Source organism: Pecten maximus, chromosome 13 (assembly GCF_902652985.1).
Source record: "Pecten maximus chromosome 13, xPecMax1.1, whole genome shotgun sequence".
NCBI lineage: Eukaryota > Metazoa > Mollusca > Bivalvia > Pectinida > Pectinidae > Pecten > Pecten maximus.
Window position 1 is genome coordinate 14317949 of NC_047027.1, and position 10654 is coordinate 14328602.

A 10654-nucleotide genomic window follows, 5' to 3' on the forward strand; every position below is an offset into this window, starting at 1 on the left:
AGACGCTTTAACCGCACGTGTTATTTTACTAAGTGAACTAAGCGTGTAAATGACGCTATCAGCTACGCTACTCTCGTGTTTGCAGACGACGGTGAGAAGGCTTTGCGAATCTCTCTTTCGCTCTGGTACAAAGCCTTATCTTTATTGAACTCCCAAAGAGTCACATTAGATGTAAGATACACGTCTTTTACAACAGCAACCCTGTCGATACAGCCACGATTCATTTAATGATGTGATAACATGCCCAGGAATTTCCACCAATTTTGCTGTCTAAGTGACTGAGGTCACAAACATATCGCAAATATAATAATGTAACAGGAAATGGGAAATGCAACAACCAGATCTAATCTGGGACTTGAACCGAACCTTGGACTCCTAACTGTATAATAGTAATACTAATACATGTAATATCCTTTATTTAACCAGGGTTACATATCTAGACAATGTCTAGTTTATAATATGGCCCTGCATGAAATATATATATACGCATAACCCAAATAAAGAAAACAGTATATATAAGATGTAATTTTAAGTTTACTCGAGATAGACACTATATATATATATCTATTTGAGCTACCCGGCCACCAGCAATCAGCCCAGCCTGGCCTGTTCATCTTCATTCCTTTGACCCCGAAGACACGTGAGACTCTATACCACCCTCAATGGATATTTTACTTGGGCACCAAATATGTAGAGTAGAAAAAAAATGCAATGAACAGTTCAGGACTCGAATCCAGGACTTCCAAACTCTAGAAGGACACTTGAACCATTTGAACTACCTGGCCACAGACATTCAGCCCAGCCCAGTTCCACTATTATAGAATATGTGCTTGGCCACTGACATTCAGCCCAGCCCAGTTCCACTATTATAGAATATAGGCTTTTTTGAGTTATTACTTACATTTGTAACGGTTTAACCTGCTTGGTTCACCGTTGTCCTACTCTCCAGGGTTCCTGCGTAAGATCGCCGTTGGTGCTACTTCGTTGCTAGTGTATAAAACAACCAAACAACTACTGCGATTTAATGATATTTATTCCCAGACATTGTTTACATGAGACATCAACAGAGAGAAGTGCGAGCATTATGTGGGCACCCGTTGATACATATTCCGCGCTGGCATAACATGAAGTTAATTAATAGATGGTAGTTGGCACACTCTGTGGCGTGACAATGTCCGACTGTTGGCCCGGCGTTCCCTGGCACTCCCCGGCGTCAGTCCGTACGCCCGGCGTACATGGCGACAGCCCATGCCCGCCTACCTACGCTCCAGTCAGCACCTCGCCCGTTACAGTCCACCGGCCACCTCACTAAAACGAGTGCTATTTATAGATGTCGTTTGCTCTCACCTGTTGACCGGTTGTCGTAGCTACAGATGTCTCAGAGACTCCCGACTACTGTGCACGGGTATATATAGCCCCGAGCCCACATAATACGTCGCAATCCTTTACATGTAACAATACAGATAGTACGGACTCAATACTAATACAGGTAAATATATACAATACACGTGCAACAAATACACGATCATTACACTACCCCCGCCTCAAAAGCGTTGGTCGTCCCGACCAATATAACAAAAATAATAGTTAACAAATTCAAAAAAATGTTCATACAATTCAAGTACCTTTCTTACTAACTCTTTTCCGTACAGTACACAAAAATACACAACGTTCTCACTCCCCAGAATCATTCTCAACTTACATCACATACATACTCACTCACAAGGCATAGTCAATAACTAATATAGATACAAAAAACATTTATACTTATATATATACAAATACAATTATACACAGAACTATACAAATCAACATAAATGCATAACGCTTAGATATATCCCCCTCCCCTAATGGTGGAGGTCCTGTCCAACGAAGCAGGAATGAAAACATGTCCATTAGGACTCCCGCTTCCCGCGATTGGCTCATTCCGTGTGCTGGTACGTCCCACGATTTCACTTTGTATGTCCTGGCGTTACTCGCACTCCTCCCACTTAATTGGTGTGGAATGCCACAAAGGTGATATGACACTAGCATTCACAATAAACGCCCTCATAGATATGTCGGGATCTGTCCCGATGGACAGTTCCGCCGCTTCCTCAACATTCCCTGGCACTACAGAAACAGCAGCTGCATTGTTAGCCATGACCATGACTGTGGTAGCTGGCGTAGCCTTTGCTGCCTTTGCTGGTGTAACAGTCGTGGTTGCACTTGTCACTTCCGACCTCGAAGAGTCCGAGCGCCGTTTCTTAGGCGGGGTAAGGTCGAGGGCCTTGGATGGATGTTGCCGTTCTATATGGCGCCGCAAATCCCCTTTCCTGGACAGGGTCTGCTCACAATACTCACAGGAGACTCTTTTGCTGATTTCCCCTGTCTCCCCCCGGCTCCTGTCCTCCCTAACGGATGGTTCTACCCCGAGTCCTCTCTTCGCTCGTTCACATCCCACGATGTGTTGCTGTAACAACGCCATAATTGCTGTCAAGATACCTCCCACACGCCATGCATCAGAACAAGTCCACCGTTCGTGAAGAATATCTGGAGTAGGACATTTCTGTAAACTAGACAAAAAGGATGCATTATACCCCCCCCATCCAAAATTGTCGTTTCACTAATACAATACAAATTCTTCAAATCGTCGCGGTAACATTCGTGTACACGTCGGTCTTTGATGATCACCGTGTGCCCACATATTATTAATATCTAAACCGCTCTCTTCGCTGTAATCTTCTTGGTGATCTTCTATGATGCTGCCTTACTCTGTGTTGAAATTGTCATGCCGTACCTGGTTTTATACCGTCACTATGCACCACTTGTTTCCATCCCCCTGTAACAGGCTGTACCTCGTACGTCACATCTGAGATTACCCTTGTGATGGTAAACGGCCCGCGCCAAAACGTAGTTAGCTTGAGGCTTGTGCCGACCTTAACCGTAGGGAAGTATACCCAGACGTCTTCTGGTTTGAGTTTTTGACAGTTTGCTCAAGAATGTTCTGAGCATCTCCTTTAGTGTTCGATTGAAGCGCTCAACCATGGCATCACTTTGAGGGTGATATGCTGTAGTTCTCGTCTTCTGTATTGCGAGCATCCTACACATTTCCGTAAACAAAACGCTCTCAAACTGTCGTCCTTGGTCTGAATGAAGGGATAATGGCGTTCTGAATCTTGTTACTATTTCTTCTACCAAGATGGTAGCAATCGTAGAAGTTTCCTGATTCAGCATCGCGAACACCTCTGTCCACTTAGTGAAGTAGTCGGATACCACTAAAATGTACTGATTTCCACTTTCAGTTCTCGGCAGCGGTCCCATTATGTCTATGGTGATTAGCTCCATTGGCATTCCGCTCTGCAGAACTTGCATTGGAGCCTCAGTTGCCCTACCTCTCTGACACTTGTCGCATCCAATAATCCATTGGCGCATATCTTTCTGCAGACCAGGCCAATAGTAGTGTTGACGTATTTTCTTTAAGCATTTCCGAATGCCCAGTTGTCCCCCAGTGTGGCTGTCGTGTGTTTGAGTCAATACCGTGACTCGCATTTTCCTAGGCACCAGAACTTGCCATAACGCTTTCCTCTTCGTTGTATTGTTCCATTTCCTGACAACGACTCCAATCCGAAACTGGAACAGCTCAAATTGTGCCCAGAGAGAGTTTAGCTCGCATCCGCTAGAATTCACCTCTTTGCAATCAGGACGCCTTCCCTGTCGGATCCATTCGCCCAGTTGCCTTACTGTTTCATCTTGTTGCTGCGCTTCTTTAATAAGCAACTGTGAATCCACCTCCGTGTTTGCGACACGAACATGGCTCCATCCAGTTTTCCCGGAAGTCTTTTCGACACAGTGATCACACGGAACTCTACTCAATCCATCTGCGTTTCCGTGATCTTTTCCGGGCCGATGCTGAATTTCAAATTCATACGTTGACAATGTCTCAATCCATCGTGCGGTTTGACCTTCCGGGTCCTTCTTCTGCATCAGCCATCGCAGTGCACTATGGTCTGTCAGGATAAGGAAGCGTTTCCCTGTAAGATAGCGCCGGAAATAATGTACAAAGTACACGACAGCTAGAAGTTCCTTCTTTGTCACGCAATAACGCTGGTCGGATTTCGAAAGCGTTCTATTTCATTAAAATATCGCCTGTTCTTTGCCGTCCTGTACTTGCGAAAGCAGGATCATTACACATTAAACAATAATATATTCACAATTGGCTGATAATTACTTATAGATAATGTAAAGATTTTCCATCAATAGGTGGTGGAGATCAGTATTGGTGTTTTGATTAATTAAGATTTTCTTGTTTGACCAATCGATTGAGTAAGAAATCTGTAATCAAGTTTTGCCAGAAATGCTCACATCATGATAAATGAACAAATATTAGCTGATTAGTATAACGTGATAAATATTTGTCACAAATGGCATGATTGCTTGATTGCGAGTGTCGCTTACCTATAATACAAGCATTAAGGTCACTGAAGCAACACATTAAGTACTATGAAGGAATGTAAGAATTAGCATTTAAATACCAAAGAAAGATAACAAAAAATTAATAAATTTTAATCAATCATCAATAGAATAGGCAATAGATCAGGAAGTTTCAACCTATTCCCATCACTAGCGGAGAGTCACTCAGTTAGGTACACACTCTTATAGACAGAGGGAATTGAGAAAAAAATAAATTTATTGTTAGAGTACAGACAGAGATCCAGGAGTGGTGGGTTCATATCCTGTCAATTTCGAAGGGGATGTGATGTTACCAGGCATGTTAAGAACATTGGTTACTACATAATACCAGTATCAGCGACAACATTTGCAATGCGGAAGTAGTGACTAAGTGGTTTAACTGAATGCAGGATTGAAATTTGTTGTCATTTTAGCTTTTTGAATATTTTCTTGATTGATATTAAAGAACTGTTGACTGCTAACCTGAGTTTCAGTTACCAACAGAAGCATGCTATTTGATTTCCTCATACAATCAGATTAGTTGATATTTGTTGTGACTGATAATTTCTCTGTTACAGGTTTAAGTGATATGGACCAGTGAAAGTCCAGGAATGATCAAATGTCCACTTCAATAGGTCAACATGTCAAGTCTGTTTTCCAAAGTAGCTTTCTATCCAACATTGGTTTACAACATCTTCTTATCCAAGGTGACCAGTAGGAACTGGTATGACCGTATTGATGAAACTGTTCTCCTTGGAGCTCTGCCTCTAAGAGGAATCACCAAGCAGGTAAAAGTGTTCAAATTAAACCTTTATTACTGAAATCCATCAGTTATTTTTCATCACTATGTCGTGTTTCATCGTCATTGCATGAGAGTACACAAGTCGGAGTCAATTGCTGCATACACAATTTATTTTTTTTGACTCTCATTCTATTTAGAGTTGTGTCCCTTGGAAAAGACTGTGTTACATGTATCGTGTCCCCTTTTATTGCCATTTCTTTGTGAATGAGTTACTCAAGGGATGATTTTATCATTTAACATTAAGTAAACTAAATTATGTCCCTTTATTATATTTTCTTTTACCAAGACAATGCCTTTTTCTGGGGGCTTTTTGGGGCCGTTAATATTATAGGCCCCATTCCCGATTGAAATTAATTCAAATTTAAGCCAAATTCCCCAAATTTGAAGTTTGCTTCTGAAAAAAATTATTCCCAATTCATCAATTTTCTTCCCAAAATGAGACAAAAAGGCCCCTTCCTAAACCAGTGAGAAAAAGCCCTGACTGGACTAATATTTGTATTTTTTTTCTTTTTCATTGATTTTCTGAGCATACTACTGTTCACATTGTATACTGCTACCATCATATTAAATAGTAAGACTCTGCTTTTCTTCCTCCATATATAATATACTTGATTCATTTTTAGCTATTTCACTAGTTTCTATTTACGTAATTTCATGCTCTGTTGATTACTTTCCCAGTTGGTAGAGGAAGAGAATGTTCGAGGTCTAGTATCTATGACGGAGGATTTCGAGATGAGCCAGTTTGTAAATTCTGAGGAGGTAAAAGTAGATTCTTTACAATGTTTATTATGTATATTTTCGATACTACAATGAAGGTACTATATTTTGGAGGTAATGATATGTAGAAAATAACAGTATTTGATTGTTGTGAACCATTTTATTTTTCACTTGTTTGAGATTTGGCATTCGTCTAATTGTGGGCAAGATACTGTTGATTTGGAAGGAAAATTTTGAGGAGTGAACTGACTACAAATTTGGATGTTTAAATTTTCAACCAAAAGCCAACAAGCATCAATTATTATAACATAATGCTACATTGTAAATGGAATATTGAAATTAAAGCTGTTTTGCCCATAAAATTAGCTGCATTAATATTTTTTCAGTTGATTTTTATTTCTCTATGTTTAACAGCTACAGGTTAAGTGTGAAATATATGCAAGTCTATCAGAAACAAAATTAAACCCTTGTACAATTTGTAACCCCAGTAAATACTAGCCGTAAGATCTCTCTATCTCTCTCTCTTAAGCTCAATCTGTTGAGCATATACTAATAAGAGACAGGTTTGATCCCTAGTGGAGGCAGTGATTTAAGTTGAATTAATCATTAGCTCTGTTACACATTATTTGAGTACATGTTTCTCCTTTTCCTGTCAGGAATGGTTAAATGTTGGTGTCAAACAGCTGCGACTACAGACAGTTGACTATGTTGGGACCCCTACACAGGAAAACATCAACCGGGGTGTCAACTTTATCCTTCAGCACAGAGATCGTCGGGAAAGTGTGTATGTCCACTGTAAAGCTGGTAGGACCAGGAGTGCAACAGTAGTCGCCTGTTACCTTATCAAGGTTGGTTGGAGTTGTCTCCCCTAGCAAACACTAAGGGCGAACTTGATCTTACAAAACACAAGAGGGATGGCACCTACTGAATTAGAAGGACAATTGAAAATAGGCTGGAAACGTGCAATATATATATATATATATATATATATATGGGGCAAAGAAGTAATTCAAACAGTGTGGACAATGAGGCTTGTTAAATTTTCGAGGCAATCTGCCCCTTTATCAAAACACAAAAAAATACAAATACAATCACATAATATATATAAGAAGTACTGGAAATACAATAAAATACAATAAGAATAATGTTTTAGTAACTGGAGAAACAACAATGAACCCTTCGGCAAACGTTGGCCGAAGGCGGATACTAGCGTGACTGTATCATGTTCAACACTAGAATGCTATGCGACCAACGGCAGAGATATTTTGAATTCCCCTGCACGTGAAAATATATGGAGGAGTTCAAAGATGATTCGTCCGTAAATACTGCTAGTGGACGACATTGCATTGATATCAGATTTCAGAATAAAAATGTTGCATTATCGTCTCTACAATGATTGATTAAATATCATGTACAAAGTCTGAAAAACTTTTGAAAAATAACTTAGATAATAAGAATTATAGAGAGTGGTGTGAAAAAAACTACTACGAATATTTATCAAGACTGAGAATACAAGAAATACAAATGCCGAAGTGTCCCTTCAGGACGCTACGGGAAAAGTGCAATATATATATATATTACAAAGAGGTTTTGTCTAGTTTTTCTTTTCTTTCTTTCTCTTTTTCTTTTTCTTTTTCTTTGTGTATTACTTCATCCATAAGGCTCATACTTAACACTTTTATTATATATATTTTGTTAAGAAGTAAGCTGTTTTGATTTTCATTTCTTTGGAATATTCTTTGGTCAAAATACTGTAGGTTATATAGACAGGTAATTACATGAGGCAAACCACTATTTCATAGACTTAAACAAGTTTCCCAATAAATATTTAAGATAGCAAATTGACAGGTCTAACCACTAGATCTTTTTATCTTCCTTGGATTTCAGAGGAACTGTTTACTTGTCACCATTCTAATAAATTAACGATTGAATTGACACAGTAGCTCAGGTTGTATTTCTTAAGAAAGACTGGAGAGACATTTCTCTAACTTCAGACATACATTGTAGGCTCCCCTTGTTTCCTTGTTGTGCCCATATGATTGATGATCAGATTAGGAAAACAAAATGGTCGACGACAGGCAACCATCTTAGATTTTGACAGCTAAAGTTTGTTATCGCTATTTTGCAGAAAGTTCTTCTTAGATCTTTCTTAGATTTCATGTAAAGATTTTCCTTGTTATCAAATTATTAAGAGGGAAAGAGGAAAGAATTAAAGGGAAAAGTAGAGAAAAGATCAGCCTTACATAGAACCAATCAAGACCATTCAATGGTGGGTGCTAAGATCCCTCTGGGATATTTTTTATTTCATATAAATTACCATTATTTGACAATAAAACTGGCTGTACCTTGCATATTTACACTAAACACTGAGCAAACTGTAAGATGACCACATGCAGTCACTTTGGTAACCGGGACCCGGCCGGTGTACATATTTTATTTGGGAGAGTCTCGTAAATTGTGGGAGCACTGAAATAATATCAACACGACTAGTACCCATATTAGTATACCAGACACAAGGTCAGTTACCAACAGCTACAGCAGCAGTTCTGAGGGAAGCGTATACATACGTAACATCCACATCCAAGTGGACATTATTTCTGTTGTCAATTACCGCATTAAGGTTTATTGGGCTAAATAATTAGATTAATTAGACACTTAATTGTGGCAATATATGCAAAAATGATTACTTTGGTCATTTTACTTTTCTTTGAAAGTGGGTGTAAGTTTGAGCTGATAAATGTTCATAATGCTAGTGTTCACGGTGGTTACCGTACGTAGGTAAGCTTTTCCTCTTATGGTCGATTAAAAGAAAATAATCAAGATGCAATTTTGCTATTTCCTCATTAAAAATACAAAATAATCATATTATTATAATCATCAAGTATTTATTAGAATGATTTTAAGTAAAGTTTTGTACTAATCTGTGTTAGTGTTATTTTCATACATCGTTCTCGGGACCTTCCGGGCATCATTTTTGGTCAAAAATTTTCATGCGCAAAATATATGGATAGAAGTTTTTTTCAGCATTTTCAGCCCCAAAAAGTACCTGCGCAAATTACACGAGGTTTTACGGTACCATTTCTACTTATCTACACTAGACATAGATTGGCTTATTACCAGACATAGTCATAAGCTTATTGCTGAATAAGTTTCAGTGCTATGTTGATATAACATTTATAGTTGATATGAATGCCACAGCTTTGCAGGTAAGCAACACATGTAGCACTAACATTTAATACAAAGTGTGTGTTTCCCTTGGTGTTTCCCTGGGTGTCTGTGTCATTTTGCCAGGTAGCTGTAGTGTTGTCTTTATTCTCAATTTATTTTTTTAAATTTTGTCAACAGGCTAATGGATGGACACCAGTAGAAGCAGTAGAATTCATCAAGACAAAGAGAAGTCATATCTGGCTAAGAGATAAACAACTAAAATCAATTGATGAATACTACTCCAACTGGAAAGACTTTAAGCCAGTAGATGGAGCCTGAATCGCCAAAGTATTGACAGAGCTCTATATTTATGTCTGTTTGTGCTAAGATTAAAATGGCCGGCAATTAGCTTTTTGATTTATAAGTGTCTTTGTGAAAGCTGATCAGATTCTTTTCAATGTCTGTTGCCATGTTTCGTAATATGAACAGAGCTTCCCATGGCTTTCCGCTGGCTGCTTGTTAATCCACAATATAACGCAGGTGGTTTGATATGGGCCGGTCCTACCTGCAATCTGATCAAAATAAAGATCATCATTTTACGCTTTGTTACAAAGATTTGACAATATGTGGTCAGTAAGAGGTTTTGTTAAGATGACTTTACAACCTTTACCTGGTACATTGTATAAGGATCAAATAATGTCAGAACTTCTTCAAGAATATTTATGAATGTTTAGTGATTGAAAAGGTGATCATTGACACTATTAGAGGTGGGATTTGTCATTTGAGTGTATGCATACATTTGCATTAAGATTTTCAGTAATGTAATATTAAAAGGCTTTGGTGCTACCTTGGACTTTATGCCTGTGTTATTGTAAACTTTAACTCCCTTTTAATTGGTATCAAGTTAAACATTTATTGAAACCAAATGTTAGTTATGATTCACAAGCTCTGGAAATTGGTTCCATTTAGTTAAGCTTTAATTAGTTAATGTTGACTATGTGGATCATGACAAAAAATGGTGATGAATTATAGGATTGCCATTGTGGGCTCTATTGATGTTGTAATATTGTTAACCATTGAGCAGGTCTTTCTGTGCAGGTTCTTGTTTAGTTTTGCATGTTGAAGTATTTAATAAAGGAACATGTATGATATATACTGTAGTTTGTTGTTGTTTTATGGGAAAGTACTGATGTTACAGTGTGCCTTATAGCCTATCAAAGTGATTTAGCATGTAACACAAAACTCAGTGCCGAGGGTACACTGTGTAATTTTGCATGAATTCATTCAAACTAACTTTGTCCATACATGGACCTCTAGAGAAATTCTTGATTCCAAACAACTTTTGGCTTCAAACCTTTGATATGGTGATCTTTGCTTTTGGTCCTATGATTCCATGTAAGATTTCAATCACTTTTGCATCTAGTATTTCGCTTTACATTGACATAATATCATGCACTTCCTAGTTTTGCTCTCATCAAACCTTCATAGAGTCATGGATCTTGACCCATATTCAAGGTAAAAGGGTAAAGTTTGTTGAAACCTTTAAATGACTTCTGG

At 38.4% G+C, this 10654-nt stretch overlaps 1 protein-coding gene across 3 annotated transcripts; it reads left to right on the forward strand.

Moving 5' to 3' along the window:
- Positions 1 to 34: 34 nt before the first annotated feature.
- LOC117341197 (phosphatidylglycerophosphatase and protein-tyrosine phosphatase 1-like) lies at positions 35 to 10250 on the forward strand. 3 transcript variants are annotated; one of them, XM_033903061.1, is made up of 5 exons: positions 35 to 91; positions 5010 to 5219; positions 5912 to 5992; positions 6607 to 6798; positions 9296 to 10250. In XM_033903061.1, exons 2-5 carry the CDS (start codon positions 5073 to 5075, stop codon positions 9434 to 9436), a joined length of 561 nt encoding a protein of 186 aa, XP_033758952.1. In that variant the 5' UTR covers positions 35 to 91; positions 5010 to 5072; the 3' UTR covers positions 9437 to 10250. The 3 variants fall into 3 exon arrangements, with proteins under 3 accessions (XP_033758952.1, XP_033758951.1, XP_033758950.1); XM_033903060.1 differs by having other exon boundaries at positions 41 to 125; XM_033903059.1 differs by having other exon boundaries at positions 50 to 171.
- Positions 10251 to 10654: the final 404 nt, after the last annotated feature.